The 21,737-nt window shown below is 36.0% G+C and overlaps 1 protein-coding gene and 3 long non-coding RNA genes across 7 annotated transcripts; 2 read left to right on the top strand and 2 right to left on the bottom strand.

Annotated features, from left to right (window-relative positions):
* Positions 1 to 350: 350 nt before the first annotated feature.
* LOC148238176 (uncharacterized) lies at positions 351 to 16,898 on the bottom strand. Of its 4 annotated transcripts, XM_088181463.1 has the most exons (10): positions 16,004 to 16,898; positions 13,700 to 14,422; positions 12,034 to 12,206; positions 9,563 to 9,680; positions 8,978 to 9,135; positions 8,510 to 8,647; positions 8,185 to 8,431; positions 2,630 to 2,916; positions 2,387 to 2,569; positions 351 to 1,925 (listed from the first exon to the last, which is right to left on the bottom strand). In XM_088181463.1, the coding sequence occupies exons 1-10, from the start codon at positions 16,854 to 16,856 to the stop codon at positions 1,836 to 1,838; spliced, it is 2,970 nt and encodes a 989-aa protein (XP_088037589.1). In that variant the 5' UTR covers positions 16,857 to 16,898; the 3' UTR covers positions 351 to 1,835. The 4 variants fall into 4 exon arrangements, with proteins under 4 accessions (XP_088037589.1, XP_088037587.1, XP_088037590.1 ...); XM_088181461.1 differs by having other exon boundaries at positions 13,700 to 16,898; XM_088181464.1 differs by lacking the exons at positions 9,563 to 9,680; positions 12,034 to 12,206.
* On the bottom strand, positions 5,067 to 6,348 carry LOC148238178 (uncharacterized). Its single transcript, XR_015808890.1, has 2 exons — positions 6,249 to 6,348; positions 5,067 to 5,100 (listed from the first exon to the last, which is right to left on the bottom strand). It is a non-coding gene; the product is annotated as an uncharacterized LOC148238178 (long non-coding RNA).
* LOC148238177 (uncharacterized) lies at positions 8,559 to 12,169 on the top strand. Its single transcript, XR_015808889.1, has 3 exons — positions 8,559 to 8,694; positions 9,515 to 9,700; positions 11,752 to 12,169. It is a non-coding gene; the product is annotated as an uncharacterized LOC148238177 (long non-coding RNA).
* A 518-nt stretch (positions 16,899 to 17,416) lies between the features above and the next one.
* Positions 17,417 to 18,374, top strand: LOC148238175 (uncharacterized). The gene is made up of 3 exons (XR_015808888.1): positions 17,417 to 17,834; positions 17,919 to 18,114; positions 18,179 to 18,374. It is a non-coding gene; the product is annotated as an uncharacterized LOC148238175 (long non-coding RNA).
* The last annotated feature ends 3,363 nt before the right edge of the window (positions 18,375 to 21,737 follow it).

Genomic DNA, 21,737 nt, shown 5'->3' with positions numbered 1-21,737 from the left:
ACCAAATTATTAGCAAGATTTAGTCGAACGAACCACTCATATGCTCACTGCAGTGAGCCGATGAAATCAGTTGTTTTGTGTGATCAGTTCGAGCATGTCTGTATATACAGCCGCGGCAGCTTTACTTTTAATTAATGCTTTAACAAAATAAAAATAATAGTCGACGATGGTGGATCCCACATATCGAAACTTTGAAGTTAAAAACGTTCATCCACACCAAGAGCGGAGTGTACTGGCTCGCCCTTTTGAGCCACAAACAGCGACTCGGCTCAAGGTACACAACTAGAGCGGCTCATTTGTGTGAGCGTACTCTAGTTTAAAGCCGGCTTAATACAAAAAAAAACACAAAATAATGATTCATCTAAAATCTATTTATTCAGCTCGATATGTACGTACATATATTGTACAAAAAAAATTATACATAATATAAGGCAAAAAATATAGTTGATTACAAAATATATTACCTAAAATTCATACAAAACTAAATCTGTCTGTACTTAATAATACTCAAAATAATTATTTATGTATATATCGCATTCGAATCGTTCGCATATAACAAAATTGTAGAAATATGCTCATATCAACAATCTATATTTTTGAAAGGCTTTTTTTGTGTTCACATTTTACGCTTTACTTTTTTCATATAAAATATATATGTAAGTGTATATAAATATAATTTAAAGCGAAAATATACAAATACGAGATTACTGTTCCGACTACCGTTTTGTACTAAAACCGTATCGTTACATCTTTTTAAGCAATCGCCTTATAAATGGACCGAAATAATCACAAAAAGAACAAAGTTTAAACAGTTGATTCTACATAATAAAAAATCCAGCTTAAACAATTAAAGTAAGTATTGCGTCGACTTTCAATAAAAACAATCTATAAATATTTTTTGCAATATGGCAACTATAATTTTCATAATAAATTAACATAAATATTTTAAATACTGTTGTCCATCCTAAAATATGAGTTAGTGACACGGTTCCATTTTTATTTGCAAATTCATTTATTCTTCGATTAAAATAAACTTTAATATGTAACAAACAATTATCTCTATTTTCAAAATATACATATGTTATCGTAGACTTACTATCGTCAATTTGGCCACAAAACGACTCTTATTTCGCCGATACGTTATCGAATTAAAATAAAGCCAAATTAACGCAAAAACAGTCTTTAAGTTAATCATTTAAATTATAAATTAAAATACAACTATCGAACATAAATTATGAGTTTATATCGAAATCGGTCCTCGATTAAATCACAAGTAATAGATCAACAAAAATTATAAATTCATTAAGTTTATTCCATATATACATACGAGCAAGTCAAAAATTAATTTTAAGAAGCATTCATTTTTTAATATGAAGCTCACCAACATAAAAAGATTGGTTTAAATAAATAAAATTTAACTAAAACGTTCTTAATCGATTAAAAAAATATGAGTCGTTTACAATAAGTGGTACAAACTTATTCCGTGATTCAATTGTTTTGGTTTTAACTATTTGTAAAAAAACTGCTGGAATGTCAAGTATTGATGAAAATAAATAATAATAAAAAAAAAATTCACTAACCGATGCTTTATAAAATGACGGCTAATGCATCATGAAACAATTTATAACCTATTTATGTGTATATATATATATATAATTTATTATTGGTTATGGTAAAAAATATCATTTTCGTACACTTTCGATACTTCTGTCCGTGCGGGCATCACGCGCGCCTCGCGTTGCAACAAAAATTTAAACGTTTTTACCACCATTTTGGTGCATCGTCACTAAACAAAGGTAAATTTGTACACAACTTGAGTCTGCATTCGACGATATTTACATAAGCTGCCTCGTAACAACGCTGACCCTCGATTTCTTTTCTATGGATTCCGCTTCGGCCCATGACTGACGAACGTCCCGGAATAGCTACAATAAAAAAAACAAGGAACATGTAAAAAGGACCGATATTTGTAATACACGAGATATAAAATAAATTAAATTGCAAAACAAATCAGAAATAATACGAGAGTGAGACAATTGAAAACACTGCTCTATTGTACTGTAAAACAGTAGTACTGTTACATATAGTTGCAACAAGCACAAAAGTGGAGCAGCGCTATCATTCGTTTTTTGAGTAGTAAAGGGGTGAAACGGAGATATACGCAGTGTCACTCCAACAAATATATGAGTGGGTTAGAATTACAAGACGAGACAATCACTGAGTAAGTGTTACAATAATCTAAGATCTACACTTTTGAGTGTTAAACTTCTACCTTACTCGACCCTAATGTTTCATATCTTTAAACCACTCAAAGGGAACAGAACAATATTTTTTTACTAGAGGTATCATTACATGTTCTGAAAACTGGAAAATTTACAAAACATACCTGAGAAAGCCAAGGTTCGTCGGCCAAGAGCTCGTTCAGAATTATCGTCGTATCTTTGTGAGGATCCTGAAGTCGCTTCTCGGCTACTCGTTTATTGCATTCGATAAACATTAAATACTTCTGATGCGACACACGACTATACAGTTTAACTCGGAGAGAACACGTTCGGCATAAAAACAAATCCTAAACAGAAGATATCATTATAGATGGGTACAAAAAAAAACAATATCAACTTTCACAAACCTTTTCGTAAGGTATCCTCGGATCGGGGGGGTGGCACGGTTCCAAGGTGGCGGGATTGTAAGGCTGGCCGTAAATCTGCAATCGCGTGGTTGATCTCGACAGCCGACACGAGGTGCAGAGAGGGCCGCTCAAGGGAGGCGGAAACAACTCAGCGCTACTAATACAAGGCCATGTGCTCAAAGCTGCTTCTACGCCGCGGCTCCAAGGAACGCCGGCTATCGCAACTCTCCTGCACCTCTCTTCGGTGATATCGTCGACAGTCTTCACGTTCGTCAAGAAATACTCATCTTAAAAATCAAAACGAATAAATGTAATTATTTTAATATATATGTTTAAAAATATATTAATGTTGCATTGTAAATATGATATATGTGACAATTTTGAAAAAAATGAGTTACCAATTCACATGTACCAATTTGCACCAACCCTTGTATTATATTAGATTTAGTTTTTTTTTTAATTTTTCATTACTTGTGTTTCATTTTCAACTATTTTTCTTTTTAAATCATGTAAATATTTGTAATATGAAATAATAAAACAGGTTATTTTAAGAATAATATGTAATGTCGTACAATATCTAATATTAATTCATACATATATTAACACTTTACCTACCGCTCACGCCAATTGGCGTCCTGAGTGTGCCGAAAGTTAAACACCGTAGACGCCAATTGGCGTCCTGTGTATGTTTTCGATTCCATGTCATATTAAAAATATATGTTTAGTGTTTTATTTGTTTTTTTTTAAGAGATGACTAAATAAATGTATGAATTTTCATTTTATTTTAATCTTTTTTTTTTTTAATTATATTTAGACAAATGCGAAGGTTTTATAAATATATTTTATATTTCTTTCATCAGGCAGTTTCACTACCAGACAAACTTATGTATCTTTTGATGTGGTCCGAATATTTTAACAAATTTTTCTAGAAATGTTATAAATGTAACAATGCATCAATTCAAGCCATTATTAAGTGGTTCTCAACATGTGGTTCGCCGGAAATAGAAATTAAGTATTACATTTCCTTATTATTAGAATTTAAAATTGATTGATGATTTTAAAATTATAAAAGCAAGTAATCTAGGAATTTAAATAAAAATAATTTAAATTGAGTTAACCAGCGGTTCTCAAACTTTTTCAAATTTCTAAAAACTTTTATCCAGCACACTTTTTTTTCGGACGGCGTAAAAAAAGAAAAAATATGATATTTTATACACAAACATATAAATATGTATATTTAAAAATAATTTATTGGGTAAATGGGTTTATTTAGAAATAAAGTCAAATTACATAAAATTAAAAAATACGATGTACATATATAAAAAGTACAAGACACTAAAAATTTATCATATCATTAACCATTAGATAGTATTGGATTACTGAAAATCTCAAGATTGTCAGATTAGTAAGATTCTATTGTATTTTTTTCTATCCTGTTATAAGGAAATTCCAACATATTTTTTGTGAGTAAATATTATCTCCCGTCAGATAATACTGGCTTACTGGAAATACCGAATCTCAGTGACACATTATTTTAGAAAATGGGAATTTTTTCGAGTTATTATTTTTGAATTATTAGCACGATACACATAAAAACTTATGGATAAGAATTAAGTTTAAGTTATACTATCATGTGAAGTGCATCTGGTTTTCGTGTGCTCGAGTGAATATTCAAAAATATTACGAACTGTTTATAAAACATAGTTTTTTAGTTAGATACGAGTGTAGAATCTACGTGAAAATAATTACAATTTATGTTATTTAATATAGTGTTAAATATATATAGATATTCCAAGTGACAATGAAAATTATAGTGATAGTGATTCAGACTCCTCTGTTCATGAAAGAAATCGTCCACATTCTATGATGCTCATGAGCAATAAGGAAGATGAACAAGAAAAATATTTAGAAGACACTTTACAAGACACAAAACTTTATTGAAGATGACTTGATTCCCGTTATTGCAGAAGAAACGAATAGACACCAAAATCAACACATCAACAGATACAAACTGCAAATAAAATCTAAAAAATGGGTGGATGTAACGGTACCAGAATTAAAAAATTGGTTTGAGTTGATATTGCTAATGAGCCTGGTAAAAAATGGCTCATTACACCTGTATTAGACAATAAATCCACTAATAGGAACCTTGATATTTACAAAAACCATGAATAGAAATAAGTTTTATCAAATATTACGTTACCTGCGTTTTTCCAATAATGAAAATGTTCCTGATAATGTAGGATTACTGTTCAAAGTACAAAAAATAATTGATTATTTCTCCGAAAGATTAAAAAATATGTACAAACCAAGCCAAAACATATCTCTGGATGAGGGTATGATCCCATGGTGTGGAAGATTAAATTTTCACGTATACAACCCCAGTAAGCTCACAAAGTACGGTATAGTGATAAGAATGGTATGTGAATTAGTGTCAGGATACATATCGAAATTTAAAATATATTCAGGACCTGAAATTTCGTTACAAGATTCAATATCACATCTAACATCAGACAATAAATACAAATGGCATCATATTTATATGGACGATTTTTATAACAGTGTTGAAATAGCAAAAAAAATATATATGAAAAAAAATAGAATCTGTGGTACCATAAGGAAGAATCGGGCTTTACCAGAATATCTGAAAAATGCAAAATTACGAATATTTGAAACCAAATATAAACGATATGGGGTAATATTGTTGCAATTGCGAAAAACAGTAAAATATCGAGACACTTTAAACTTTCATTATATAACTAGTTATTGTGAAAAGTGATTTACAAGTGAAAGACAATGTAAATTATCTGTGTATGTGCCTGGAAAATTTCACATTACGATGGAGTGAATTACAACGGTTAGTGAATATTTTATTGCAAATGAATTATATATCAGTAAACTCGTATTAGTAAAAATGTCACAATACAAAAGAAAAGTTTGCTTGAAAAAAGTTTTTACAAATTTAAAAAAGTTTGAGAACCGCTGGTTAACTCAATTTAAATTATTTTTATTAAAATTTCTAGGTTATTCGTTTTTATAATTTTAAAATCAAGATAATCATTTTAAAAATCTAATAATAAGGAAAAGTTAGAATTATTTTTTATTTCCGGCGAACCACATGTTGAGAACCATCTAATAATAACTTGAATTGATGCATTGATACATTTATAACATGTCTAGAAAAATTCAACGAAATATTCGGACCGTATCTAAAGTTACATAAATTTAAATAAAAAAGGTAAAATTCGCGAAGTTTTGCGAAAAAGTGTCGGTATTTAGCGTAAGTCTGGTAGTGAAACTGCCGGTCGGTAAAGTGTTAATAATAAATTATTTATATTTTACCATTCTTCTAGTTGTTTTATATTTCAATTACATACTACGATAATAGTATTTATATGCTTAAATCGAAAAAATATAAAAAAAAAACATAACAGTAAATATATTTTAAATTTGAGAAGCAGACGAGAATTCTCATTTCTCGAGAAACAAAAATCATCGCGAAATCAAAATGCCTAGGTAGGACGTATATATTCGTCTGACGATTTCAACTCTTGTATGACTTAATCCTACTGATATTTTTAAAATTTTAAATAGTTTGAGAGTCATTAGTAACACAAACCTTTTTTTTATAACACTTGAATAACATGCATGTTATTTACCCACATCAAAGAAATCTCTTCTATTTGTAAAATTGCTTGATTGGGTGGCTTCTTTTTATTATAATACAGTTTGAGAATTACTGGTTTAATTAATAACTTTACATTTCAAAACAATGTGATTTTAAAAGTTTTCCGTGTTTCTGATTTCATGCGATTAGCTTCTATAGTTAACAAGATATTTTCATTTGGACGAACATGTTTTGCTCTACGGGTGCAAGATATTATTATACTTGCGGCTGATTTTATCTAGAGATCTCAACGATAGACACGTGCATTGGAATTGTTCCATTGTGAATCAATCCGAGGCAACATTTTTTCATCTACTTGTACGACGCGGATATTTAAACTTTTCAAAATCACCAACCGCATGAGGCCATAAATTTTAGATATTGCGTTAGTGAAGGGTAATGCTCAGATCTCAGATATGCAATGCATCCAGGCTCTGTCCTCGGACCACCAACCTGTGTTTTTTACACTGGAAGACGAGGCTTAGGTTATCCATATAATTATTTTTTATTATAACAATGCTGATTGGAGTATTGTCGAGTCCCGTATGATTAGGCGTCAAAATTATATCCCAACGGACACTAAAACTATCGACGATAATATAAATTATTTAACAGCCGTAATCGAGTAAGCTAAAATATCATCAGTACTGACTAGTAAAAATTTTCATAATTATATTTAACTTACTTCATTGATTAGTAAATTAATTAAAATTAAAAATAAAGTGAAAAAGCAGTGGCTGAAAACTAAATCTTCACAATTAAAAACTTTAATAAACAAACTGACTGATGATATTCGCGATAAAATTCAGAGCATTAAAAACGAAACTTGAAAAGCTAAAACCAGCAGATAATTCATTATGGAAAGTAACTAAATCGCTTGAAAATAAATACACAAAAATTCCATGGTTAAAAATTGGAAATATCATAGCTGACATGGATCAGGGTAAGGTAGAGATGTTAGCTGACGCTTTTTCTGTATCGTAAGAACTCACTAAAAATTTTATGTAAAATAGAAGCATCAGCAGTATTTAAATTTTAAAAAATATTAAAATCTGGAATTTACAGATTAGTTTACACGTTGACTAAACACCTTCATGGAATTTGCATTCATTATTTAACAAACATCTTTAATGCCTCTCTATCTTTTGGGTATTTATCAACTGTTTAGAAAACAGCTAAAATTCATCGAACATATGATATATAAGCTCATTTTAATATGAAAGAGTACGGGTCTTTTAATGTAAGATATAGATAAAGCTTTCGACAAAGTATGGCATGACGGTTTGATTCATAAACTATACAAAAACAAAATCCCTTACTATCTGCTACTCTCAATACGCTCATACCTGAAAAGTAGAAGCTATAAAAGTAATACATATAACACCTTCAAATATCAATAATTAAAGAACACTCATTTTCATACCAGAAAATATTATAAAAATATAAAATCACACTAACCCACTAATCTCGTGTATCAGTTACTACAACCTTCAATTTAAATACAAACACAAAATTTCAAAGCACACACAATGAAATGTACTTAAATTATCACTTAATTTATTATTTTATTTGTTTCCTGACATTTTATTTTTCTTTAGTTGAAATTATAAAGGTTTTTTAATTTATCCCTTAAATTATTACCACAAACGTTTTATTTTATATACTTATTTTTTATTAAATTGTAGCTAAGAACAAATTGTAAACATGAAAAAGGTTATAAACCAATAACATGTATTATATATACATAATTATTGTTTGTAAAAATAGTTATATTATTGAAATAAATGTATTGAGCTTATGGTAACCCAGTTTTAACTCAAAATTTAATTGTAACGACTTTGTGCTTTTATACTCAATTCCTTTGCATTTAAATAGTATAATACCCTACCTTGTTCTTGGAAAATCTCCGTTAAGAAATTCGGATCTAGGGCATGCGAGATCAGCGTCTGAATGTATACTTCAAAATTATCCTGATACGAAGCCGTCTCCTGCATTCTCTTCTCGATAAAATCGCTATCATCATTTACGATCTCGCTTCTTATCAGTTCGACAATGGATTCGAGGTGATTCATCGACCTGACCCGCACCGGAACTTGAATGTACATTTTTTTATTTTCCGAGTTCCACGCAGCATACTAGAAGATAAACATGGATGACAGTCAATGTATGTATATATATTTAATCAGTTAAATTGTCAATTCAGCAAGTCTCACCGTGGATATATTTCTATACAAAACTTTTCCGTTTTGCTCGAACGGTTCGTATTTCTGTAGTAACGTCTTACCGTCCACTCTCCATATGGCAGGCCACGCTTCTACGAGTTCGGCCCTCACGGCCACAAACTCCCCAGACTGTGAGAAAATGAACGATTCAATTGAACAATACATCATTACATTAGGTAAGTTTATTTATCGATTACGAAAGGAAATGATATTTTATACAATTATTCAAAACTCACGATACACATGTAGGTCTAAAACAATGCAGCTTAGTAAATAAAAAGTAGCTAATATTTTTTCCGCTGCAATTGTAATGTATGGGGATTTTAGCGATCAACCTCACACATCATTACTTTAAATTTAAGAGCGAAATGTGAAGACCTATATGTACATACGTGATCTGTATAATACATCAATGATATATTAATATTTACAGCTTAAGTGTTATATACTATTTATTACCTGATAAGGCATCTCTTCAATGGATCTTGTGGCGACATTCTGCTGGGTGATTGTCGGCACTTGCTGCTGAACCGTTCTCTGTTGGCTTAGTTTTTTAGCACTGCTCTCGTCTTCCGATGAATAATCAGTGTAATCTATTCCAGCGCCATGAGCGGCAACTGTTCGTGTTTTACCAAATTAATAAACTCTTTTAAAAACACATACTCCTTCTCAAACTACACACAAACAGTCAATATTGCATGCGAATTTGGCTTACTTACCAAACGACAATCGATTAAATTACAATTACACATCGAGAATCTAGTACTTTTATACTTAAATAAATATATCGTAATGAACGTAAATCTCCAACGTCGACGTGAGGGGATCGGGAAGGGATTGTAGATTAAAATGAAAATTATACATGTAAAAATTAAGAATAAAAAATATGTAAAGTATACGATAATATACGATGAGCCCTCAGTTATTGTAATATATACTTGAATTATTGATGATTTCCCGTTATGAATATAATGATTTGTTTTAATATTTTTCCAGCAACACAATTAACGAGATCGTATAATTTAATATATTTCTAAAGCATACCGGATAGTATGTTAGACATGCCACGATTCCGTGCGCGGGAAGCTGCTACCACTGGCCTGGATCGTTTCAACTTCTTACTTCTGCTCGAGTTGACACCGACCTCTTCGCCTTCATCCCCCTAAATTAATACTTTAATAGGTATGAGCTCAATTTACTTATATCTTAGTTGTTAATGTTAAAAAACAATACATAAAACAGAAGCTAAAACCTTCACCGACTCATGCTTAGAGCTAGAACTTTTGGTCTTACGGTATGGTCACTCAAAAATACTCTCTGGTACTCAACTAATGTTCTTCACAATAAGCATTATACTAATAAGGATTATATACATAATACAAAATGTTTTTTTAATTTTACTATACAAGGTTTTTGCCACAACAAAAAGACATTATTAATCTATTTTGAGAATTTCGCGCTGATTTAAGCTGTAGCGATAGTTTTTTGACTTCACTATGAAAATCAAGACATGAATATTCACTCTATATCACCACTCTTGATTTAAATACATTTAGCAAAATGAATAATATTGTCATTATTTATACTTTAATGTGGTTAGATTCTCAGAAAATATATTATCAGATTTGTTTTTGGTCAAAATTACATATCGGACAAAGCATAGAAATCTCTATTGTGAAAAGCATCGTTTTAGTTAATACAAGTACCAAAAAACAATGTGAAACAAATTACTTATTAGTGCTGAATTAGCATATCTGTTATTAACCAAAATTAAAGCACAACATTAAAACTAAATCTACATTGTGTGATTGTGAACGATTAGACACAGTGCAAACACTCCGAATAGTCTCCGGGAAAATTAAAACAATAAATCTAGGTATACTTACCAAAATGTTAAAGTGATTATTACATTAGCTTAGAGTCTTCCAAACCTTCCAAATTTTTTGAATGTATACATATTAATAACACTAACAAAATTTCATATAGATATCATTATATAGAAATTATTATTAAATTTATATTATCAATGAAACGTGAAACCTGATACATTTAGATCTCTTATAAGTGTTTGTCGGTGTTTGAAAATATTCGCATGTCTCCATTTTATGAGCATATTTTAATAAGGATAATTTATTAACGCAATATTATAATAAAAATAACTATTATTCGTATTTCTATAATGTATGATTTAATATTAATAACTAAGGCAGGAAATGTAAAAAAGTTAGTCATTAAAACACGGCTTAGAACCAAAAACCGTTATTTTTGTCGGAACGAAAACCGGAGCTGAACTCCCGAATTCCAGTAGCGAATTCCATCTTTTATGTTGAAATTTAACGACGTTAATATTAAAATACTAGTTTTGAATTTTCCAACTACATAAAATAGCACATATATGTTGAAAACTTTATTAAAATACAATTACTTTCCTTGGTGGAAAGTAATTGAGATTATTATTATGCGGAAAACAAATAGGTTAATTAAATTTTATGTTGACACTCTGCAACCCCTAAAGGAAGCAACTAAAGTTACAAAGTGAATAATTAACTTTAAGTGATTTTTACAAAATTTGGATCCAACGCAAAATAAAATTTCGAAAAAAATTCTATGCAGATATTTTATATAATTATTTATCTAAGGAAACATTGTCATTATAATTTGGAAAAAAATTACAATTTTTAGAAAAATGAACAAGCATCTATTGAATCGTCCAATGAAAAGGTAGACGATTTAGAGGATTTTTTAAGAAGTAGAGAATTGGCAATGCTATTTCTACAAATATTGACATTGAATTCATATTGAATAACTTCACCATGTACAAAAATTAGAAAAAAACATATTTTAGAATTTTGGGAGGAAAATAAAAATACGTATCCTCATTTACACAAAATTGCAATGGTGGTTTTAGGAGCTCCAGCAACACAAGTTAGTGTTGAAAGGGACATATCTGGTTTAAAGTTTATTCTTCGAGACAACAGAAATAGTTTAAATGAAAATAGATTGGAAGATATTTTAATAATTAGTATACTTGAATCGTGAATACACAAATATATTTCGTTTAATAAATTATATTATTATCATATATTATATACTACTAGTTCTAATTATTATACCTTTGAGTAATTATTATTATTTATATTATATTATTAGACCAATAATTCGTGTAGTATACTCATTACAAAAGAAGGAATAAAATGTTCTAAATTATGGCAGAAAATATTTTTTTAATACAGATAAATTCATTTTTTAATGAATCACTCGGAGTTGAACGAAAACCGAAAACAAAAAAAACGTCAGTTTAAACTGGAGCTGAATGGATTTTTTAATAATTTATGATTAATCAGCACTTTGGTGCCGGCAGTGTATATATGAACAATTTCCAAGAATCTCGGAAGGCTCGGAAAGCTCTGCGATACGTGCCCATACCAGAAGACCGCGTGTTATGTTAAAGCGGACGAAAGCGGAAACTAAGCCTCCTCTTCCGCGGTTATTCACTCTTTGTTCGACAGTCTCACCTTGGTAGGGTTCCATGCGGGATCTGTGTCCGAATCGACAAACTCCTGAGGCTCGTCGGGATCGTCCGTCTCGCAAGTGCCCTGGAAGGTCATAAACTCGGCGATGCTGGATCTCTCTTTGGCCCTGCGACGCGACGTCTCACGCCGTTGCGGCACCATCAATGGGTCGGAAGCTTTACAATGCAACCATAAAACACTATCTACTCACAAAACTACTACTCTACACCACATGTATTTTTCAAAGTATATATATTAAAAAAAAAAAAACAATAAGTGACTACTGAGTGTTTTTGGAAAAATATTCTTACGATTCTTATATATATATATATATAATAATATTTAATCATCATTATTAATTAACTCCCTCATTTTTTGTAACAATAAAGAATAAACTTAAAAAAAGAACAGTGTTTGAAAGCTGATAATGGTGACGAGGATAAAATTAAAACAGGACTCGGGATAAAGGAATCTTCAACGCAGCACTCTTTTTCTTTCAAGATACTACGATGAACGTGTACACTGCCACTGTACATAACATATTTTCAAACAAAAAAAACTAAGTTAATATCGCATAAAACTATACGTGCATAGAACAACCGTGACAATGTACACATCAATTCCTACTATTAGGCGAAGTCGGGGTGCTACCAGGAATGTAATTTCAGTAAAGCAGCAAACGTATGTTATAATATACTTTAGTTTTATTTCCTGATTTTTCTATTATACAAAAATTTTATGTACATGAGATTTGTGCATAAACAAAAATAACAATATCATTCAATACGAGTAATCAGATAAAAAATAATATACTTTTCGAAACGAAATAATCTCTTCATCTACATATTACGTAAAAGTATAAAGTATCTTAAATCCTTAACGTATCATTAATCGATTTAAAATAATAATAATGATAAAAAAGTATGTATATTTTATAATAGATAATATATATATATATATGTATATATATTTACGATTGCATAGATACAACGATACTACACAATAAAAAATAATAACTAATAATATCAAATTTTTAGCATCATGTTCCTGCCTGATTAACCTAAAGCGCTAACTAAACATGAATACTGTCATAGTAAACGATACAATAATCTTATAAAAAAATAGTTATAATAAAAAAATTCATCCGGTACACGTCGCAATACAAGAGACAGTATCGTTTATTGCGTCTTACAAAAATACTGGAATTTGTTACTGGTAGCACCCCTCTATGAGCTGGTATGACAAGAGTCAAAAAGTATATAATCTATTCGTTACTATATATATATGTACGTACGCGCGTATTAATATATATATATATTTTTATATAAACGTATAAATTAGAAATGGCACTCGAACGGTGTCACAATTTTCATCACTCGCGCCGTTATTGAAACCTTGTTACAGTCTAACTAAACTATATCAAGTATTGTCCTACGCTGCCTACAATTAATATAAATCACCGGGTAATACTTTCACATATATACACATTATCGTACGTAATCTAGACAGAAATTTAGTAATATCACAGTCAAAGTGTAACAAGCTTTCGCAGAGGCGGTCGCGAATTCTAAGGCAATATCTCAGCTCGCTCCTGTCATACAAGCTTCGGGGCGAGCACTTCACCACCGTTGCCTGTTTCTAAAGTGATAATCTAAGAAGTTAAACGCACCTTCGTCCGGCTGCTGATAATAATATTGCTGGTGAGACTGCGCCTGCATGGCCGGCAGCGGCGGCTGAGCCGCGGGGCGCGTCTTTTTCGGGGGACCCTGCGGCGACCCGGCCGCCGGTCCCTTGTTTGCGGCCGCCCGCCCCTTCTTGCCCTTTTCGTTGAGAGGAGTCGACGGCACGTTCAGCACGGGCTTGTTCGGCCGCCTGGCGTCCTCGTCGCCGGGATCGTAGCCGCCGCCGCCGTCGTCCGCGCCCTCGAACTTTCTCTTTCTGTCTTTGGCGACGGAATAGTATCTGGAGTCGTCTTGAGATTCCGCGGGTTTGGACACAATCGGCGGCGGCGGCGGAGATATCATAGCGCCGGGAGAGCCCGCGACGCCGACGTTGCCCGGCGAGCCGACGCCTCCCGGAGGGCCGACTCCCGGCGCCCCGCCGTTGGAGTTATGCGCCGCCGACTGTTCGGCGCTCTTATCGTTGAAACTCTTGTTGGACCGCGACCACGTCGTCTTCCTGCCCCCTCTGGCGGCGGGCGGCGGAGACTTGTCCCGTTCGCCTTGCAAGAATTTCAAATAGGACGCCATAAAGCTAGATCCGGCGCTGGTCGCGGGTGCGGTCAATTTTTTATCAGGTATCTTGGCAGCGGACTCTTGAGGACTGCCGACAGGCGCGGGCGACTGGTGGGAGGGCGCCGGCGGGGTCTGCGCGGTCGAATTCGTCCGTTGTTCTGCAAGGAAACCAAGTTCTTCTTCTATATTGGGCACAACTACCTTAGGCTGTTCACCATCGCGCGTCTCGGGATCGGAAAAGGAGGCGGTCGTCGTCGCGACGGGGATCTCGACGGGTTGGCAGTCGGAGCGATGACTCGGCACGTGAAACGTGGCGAAGTACGGCAGGCCCGCGTGAGCGTGAGGATGCGGCACCATCAGACTCTGGTGCTGATTGGAAAAGTTGCCCGAGTGGAGCGGCGCCTGAGCGGAGAACGCCGCCGCGCCCGCAAACATCTTCGGCGGCGGAGGGGGCAGATTCCACCGTTCGAAATACGCGCCGTTCTGTTGCTGGTTGACGGCGGAGGTGTGCGCCGGCGGGGGAATTCTACTGGTGAAATACTCGGCCATGGCGGCCCCGGCCAGATCGTTCAGATTGGAGTGGCCGGTTTGCTTATCGTTACTTTTTCTACGAGCGGAGCTTTTGGGGGGACTCGACGACGCCTCGTCGCGCTCGGGCTCGTCCCGTCGCGCCTGGCAACTCTGAACCCGCTCGACGACGCCGGAGGAGCCATCGCGAGACGCCACCTGACCGACGTCGTAGAATCGCTTCTCGTCGGTCGACGGCCTCTGGACTTGCCGGACGGCCGAAGGACGCGAAGCGACTTCTTCGGGCCCGCCGCCGTCGTAATCGCCGGGAGCGTATTTTCTGGAGTTTTGATTCTGCTGCTTCTCTCCGTCCCAACAGTTCTGTCGAGATTGAGGCTGAGGTTGTTTTTGCGACTGCGAACTTTCGTACCTGGCGTCGTTGTACTGTTTGTTCTGCTCGTTGGCGCCCAAGGCTCTGGTTATCACGGAGGAGTACGCCACCTGGGCGTCGGAGGGAGCCGGTCTCGAGACGGCGGCGTCCAGAGGGGACCCGGGAGCCGCGCCGGACTTGTAGGACGCGTGACTCCGGGAAGACTCGGGTCGCTGTTGCGGCGAAGGCAGCGAGCTCATCGGACTGTTGTACGTGGGATAGGCGGGACTGGGGACGTGTCCCAGCGGAGAAGCTCGGGAATGAGCCTGCAGCGGGCTGGGTCTGCGCGGAACGACGACTCCGCAGTCCGACCCGCTCTGCGAGCCGACCGAGTAGTTGGAGTCGCCGTCGGACGCGGGTCTGTTCCTACTTCCGTATTCGGGCTCCTCGTTGACTTGATAGTGTCTGAAAGTGGAGCTCTGACGGTTGGCGGGGAACTGAGAGACGGGAGAGTCTCCGACGGGCGCCTTGGGACCGGCGTAGTGCGATCTGCCGGGAGGCTCCGAAGCGTAGCCGATAGGAGAGGACCGAGGCTGAGAGTCGCCGCTCCTCCTCCGCTCGGAGACGGACTCGGCGTATGCCTCGTTTCCGGCCTTGCTCCTCACTCGGGCGTCGGGGGAGGGCTCGGACGGGAAGTCCGATGGCCTTTTTTCAGGAACGTACGGGGACGATCGGGACGGGGCGGAGGGCAGACGGTACTCCTTGGCGGGAGGCGCGACGGAAGACGAGGGAGCGGACACGACGCAGGACTGACGGTCGAGATGCGATGATGAATTAGATCCCGTAGTGGAGAAGGACTTACTTCCGCTCTGAGCGTACTCCTGCTGAGAGGAAACGGGACCGGCTTTGGCGTTAGTCGCGCCGTAGCCGGATATGTTTTCCGCGGAGTTTCCGAACGCGGCGGGCGTCTGGAAGAACGACCCGGCGACGGAGGCCGCGGCCTGCGGAGCCGTCGACTTCACCGGCGGCGTCTGCGGGGAGCCCGAGCGGACGCTCTTGTCGGCGCCGGCGACCAGCTGAGAACTGAGGTGGCTGTTGAGCGTCTGCGCCGCGAAGTGAACGTTGAAATTGTCGTAGGCCGCGGACGACGCGGACTTGGCGGCCGCCGGGCTCGGAGAGGACGGCACGACGCTCTCGTGCGGCAGCACGCCGAAGGGACTCGGCAGCTGGTTGCTCCCCTGCCACGCGACCGACCCGGGGGCCGCTGACTGGTCGAAGAACGAGGACGCCTGGGCCGCGGCCAGGATCTGGTCGTGCGACGAGTAGTTGGGGGTCAGGTCCGAGTCCGTCGCGCCCTGCTTGGAAGCGGCCGCCGCCTGTGCTTGCGCCAGGACCTGTCGGTGCTGCGCGTTCACGGCGGAACCGTAGTGAGCCGGCTTCGGATTGGCGTGATGGAACAGCGGAGGGAACACGGCGTCGTAGCCGACCGGCGACGGGGACAGAAACCCTCCGGGGTTGAACGCGGCCGCCGTCGTCGAGCCGAGCTGACCGGCGAGCGAGGCCGTCGTGTGGGCGGCCTGCAGCAGCAGCTGGCCGGTGGTGACCGGCGCGCCGGCGGCGGGGCCGTGGTGGTGGAAGTTTCCGCCCGCCGCCCCCGCTTGGATGCCGGCCAGCCGATTGTACGAAGTGTAAGACCACGGCCCGACGGGATCCATCGGGACGTTTCGCGGCGTACGAAAGCGCTAAAGCTCGCGGGCGGTCATCATAACGCCCTCGGCGTAACTTTCATATCGCGCGCGTCGATCGGCTGCTTCTGCTTCTGCTTCTTCTTCTCTCACGAGCGACGTTCATCTCTCCGCGACTCGGACGACGCCTGAAACGCGACAAAACGACCGACGTTAGCGACGACGTCTACGGAGCGCCTCCGCCCCCCGTCTATCCTCGGCGAGGGTAGACGGGGGGCGATCGGCGACGAACGACGCCTCGGCCTTCGCGGCGCTCTCGACACTGACCGGTGCTATGCGGGGGCTGCTAGGGCGACTCGACTCGGGGGCGTCTGTTTCGGCGGCGGACGCCTGCTCTCCCGCCCGGGCCGCCGCCATCTTGTTTTACACAACAACACGCGCGGCGCCACCTATCGATCGCCGCCGACCCTTCGTGGGGGGCGAAGCCGCGCAGGGCTCCGGGGGCGCGCGCTTGGTCCGAATCGCTTCCGGGAGCCTCGACCGAAATTGCGCCGGCGCAATGACGATTATACGATTTCTAACGACGGCGATTTAAAAAAAATAACGCAAAACGCAAAAATTGCGCAACTTTTTATTTTCTTTTCGCAACTTTTTTTAAATACGTCGGTCGAATGCGTCAATTTTGATTAATTAGTCGTCGACTACGTTTTTCAAATTCAAATTCAAATTTTCATCGTTTGAAATGACAAAAATATATAGTTTTTTTTAAATTATTAATAAACATTAACGATAAGAATACGCGTATAAATAGCGAAGGTATTTAAAAATATCAAACCATAAAAATAATCATTTTTAATCGGGGTAACATCGAACGTTCGATTCCAAATCGCAATCTCAAAACAAATGGAAACTTTTCTTTTCTACTCGAACATTAGTATTTAAAGATCTATGCATATCCACCGTTTTACTATCGAAACTAGAACAGTTGAGAAAAGTCGCACTTTTAAGGTAAAGTTGAGTTTCAATTATTTTTCTATTGAATTAGATGACAGGGCATTATGTTCATTAAATATAATGTGCGTATCTTTTCAGCCGAAGAAAATTGTTCACTGAAAATGGTTTAAATCGAATTGATAACCGAATCAAGAGCGAAATTAATTACCAATTATTTTGAATGTTTTTTCTTGGATCTCGATGACAGATGTTATTGATATATTTTAGTACCTGCTGTTTATCTGATGGTGCAATTCAATTTGAGAAAACGTCGACATGTGGTATCATCTAAAATGTGAGGAGCAGTTTGAAAATAATATATGGGAAGTTGATCTAATTCGAGTTTTCTATGTTTACAGCACTGTAAATCAGACAGCGTCAATAATCACGCGTGTTCAAAGTGTCAAATGTTAGTCTTCTTTTTCAAAAGAAGGTATCTACGTCACGTTGATGTTACCAGAGTGCCGCCAAGTGTTGACCATAATAAAACCTATATATAAATACATAAATGGCCCCCCCACATTATTTTTCATAATAAATAATAAAAACATCAAATATACGATTATTAAAAAATCCGAAGATATCCTAAATTTGTGTGTTTTTTCAAATACAAGTTCGAAAACTGAAATTGGATTACCTTTACGAGGCCTATGACGCTCTGTGGAAAATATTAGAATCTATCGTGTGCTCTCGAATCATTTTGTTAAAAATGAAAGCTGGATATTCTGAGCAGATGGTAGCGTTTCATTAAGATTTTACTAACCTTGAGAAATTATTGTTTTTTTTTCATAAAACGACAGTACTCATATGTAATAATTATTCTGCGGTATAGTAAACAAGCGCCGATCGAGTAACAATTTTTATAAGCTTAATATATTTTAATGATATATTTTATAATCTTGAACTATTATATGCACCTATTTTGTATTAGAATCTAATAATTAAACGATATTTAAATCTTTCATTTTTAAATTACAGCTAAGTTATATTTTTTATTAATGTACGCATATTACTTAATCGGAAGACTTCTACGTTTCTTCTTAATTCACGTATGATAAGACGGTATAGGTTTATTTCGGATGTTATATTGGTGGCGAAACAATCGCTGAGTGACTACGATACAATAGTAGTTTTTGTAATACGGCAAAAGCACGTTACCTATCTAAATCGAATCATGCCCACACAAAGGTAATAATATTGCTTCTATCATAGCAATGTCCAGAAAAATAGATTTTTATAATCATCAGTTGCTCTGTATATTGCAAGATGCAATTGATCATTATAGTGAAAAAAAATATTTAAAAAAAAAACATAGATTAATTTTATGGATAATTGTAGTAAAAAATTCGATTCAAATTCCAAATGAATTCGCGTTAGCATATACGACAATTTATATTATAACGACCATTGATTTTTTAATATGTATATTATAATTTCTCTTATTGTTCCAATTTTAATAAACATTTGTTTAAACAATACTTTTATAATAAATGTACATTACGACAAAATAAAAAAATATTAGAAATACATTCAAATAAAAAAATTCTATTACCGAAACATCCTATAATTTTCAAGAAAAATATTAGGTGGACGAAATTAGTAGCTTGAATTTTTCTTTTAAATATTATACTCTAAGCGACAAATTATATTAATTAAAGTATAATAATTTTAATAATAATTAGATTTGAGGTGACAGGTCGCAATAACACACAAATTGGGCCTTTGTATTGTATCGAATAGTAATAATTAAATGCTGAATTGATATAAATGAGGCACCGCCGGTCGTCGTCTTCTCGTCGAGGTCCGCCAAAAGAAGTGCTTTCCTACGCCGCTGTTACGCCAGTATTAGAAGAGGGCCGTCTAATTTTGGCCATAATAATTAAATAAATAAGTCCTCACAATTCCATTTTTTAAATAATATTATTTACATAAATTAAAACTATCCAGTTACTTTTTTTTTAGAATTTTGAGTGTATGTGGGAGGTGTCGGGGGGATATTTATACTAGAGCCCTAATATTTTAAAATTCTTCACCAATATACGATGGATCTTCAAAATAAAGAATTATCTCGTTAATATAAAAATTACAGTTTTATTGTAAATTTCCTTTTGGTTTATGTAAACGTACTACTTTCAAAACTTTTTTGGCATGCCAATGTTTCCTGAATAACTAACAAATTTATCATTTATTAAATAAACCATTTTCACCCACTTGTTTCTATATTAAGCAAATAATTACTACTTATTCTTTTTCACTTAATTTAAAAAGGCCACTACAATAAATAATTTTGAACAAAAATAAGTGATCATAATACCAATTTATTAATAAGGTATAATGTAATAACTATTTTTTAGAATCAAATTATTAAGGCGAAGACTATCTCAAAATAACATTGATTATTTTACGAAAAATATTATGATTTAGTTTGAATTTTATAAATGTAATTTATTCACAATTTAATAGCAGGAAATTTCTCTTTTAAATGCTAGTTTTCATGTAGGGATCGAAAACAAAAATACTCTACAGTTAATACTTATTCCAAAGAGATAATAATATTTCACGGTGTACCACAGGGGTCTAAATTAGGACCATTGTTGCGTATACTATATATTAATGATACAATTAACCCTTAGACCGCCGACCGGTAAATTGTTAATAACTCGCTGTACGCCATGCGTTTTTAGCGATATAATTTTTTGGCTACTTACTCTGTTTAACACATCATTACAGCCAAAATACTCAATTTTTATATTTTAAAATTATATATGTATGATTAACATGGTTTAAACATTCTAATTATATCAATAAACAAACATTTTTAGTCGTATTGTTGGAAATATGGAGTGAACAAAACTAAATCTATTCGTCGGTCCGCGAGTTGGCTCGCGTACACACACCTACACACACATGAACGCGCGCGGCACTATACAAGCGAACGACAAGCAGGGTCATGCTCACACTGAGACAATTTTAATATATAATATAAATCTGCAACGCATTTTTTCTTCGTCTGACCTACATCCTGTTATAAAAATTTACAAATCGACAACATTTCTTTGATGCATACAAAATCACATATATCGTACACAAAAATAACCCTAATAACCAAAGCGTTTGTTTTTGATCAATGGTGTTTGCAATTGGTTGTTGTTGAAGGTTGTCATATTTCTTTATATATAAAAATAATAAATAATAAAACTTGATAGCAAGATACGATGTTACATTTAACTATATATAATTATATGTATAATTTATAATATATACATATTCTTCTTCTTCTTCTTCCACGGCACTACAACCGGTGATCAGTTTTGGCATTTTCACCTAATCTTGTAGGGCTTCTAGATATATCTTGAGTTTTAGTATTTCTTCCGATATTGTTTGCATTTTTCCTGGTTGTAATATTGCACATTCCAGCTTTCAAAATTGAAGTCCAATCGTTTATCTAGATTTCGATCGTCTAGGTTATTATGAATCGGGGCGGATTTATTATTTCTTTGTGATTTTTGCATAATTATTTGGATTTATCGACGTTGATTGGTTTGCTCCATGATAGAAACCCTCCTCCTTTATCCGGGCTTGGGACCGGCAAGAGTGCAACATATCTACACTCCAGGCGGAATATGTAATATATATTACACACACACACACACACATATATATACAATAAATAATAAACTTTTCGACCATCGTGACGCATTGGGGTAACCTGTTAGGTCACGATGGTATTAATTTAATGTAAATAAATAGAACAAGTAAAATAAAATGATTCTACGACAAGGAATCGTTTTTGTTATTATTATTATTATTTAATATTTACTAAGAGTTAATATTGATATTTTATTAATTATATCTTATTTATATTTATTAATAAGTATTTAATAGTAATTATTATTATTATTATTTAATTATTACAAA

This window comes from Plectrocnemia conspersa, unplaced genomic scaffold, assembly GCF_051122295.1.
Source record: "Plectrocnemia conspersa isolate PC_06_02 unplaced genomic scaffold, ASM5112229v1 ptg000002l, whole genome shotgun sequence".
NCBI lineage: Eukaryota > Metazoa > Arthropoda > Insecta > Trichoptera > Polycentropodidae > Plectrocnemia > Plectrocnemia conspersa.
This window is presented reverse-complemented; position numbering and strand designations above follow the sequence as displayed.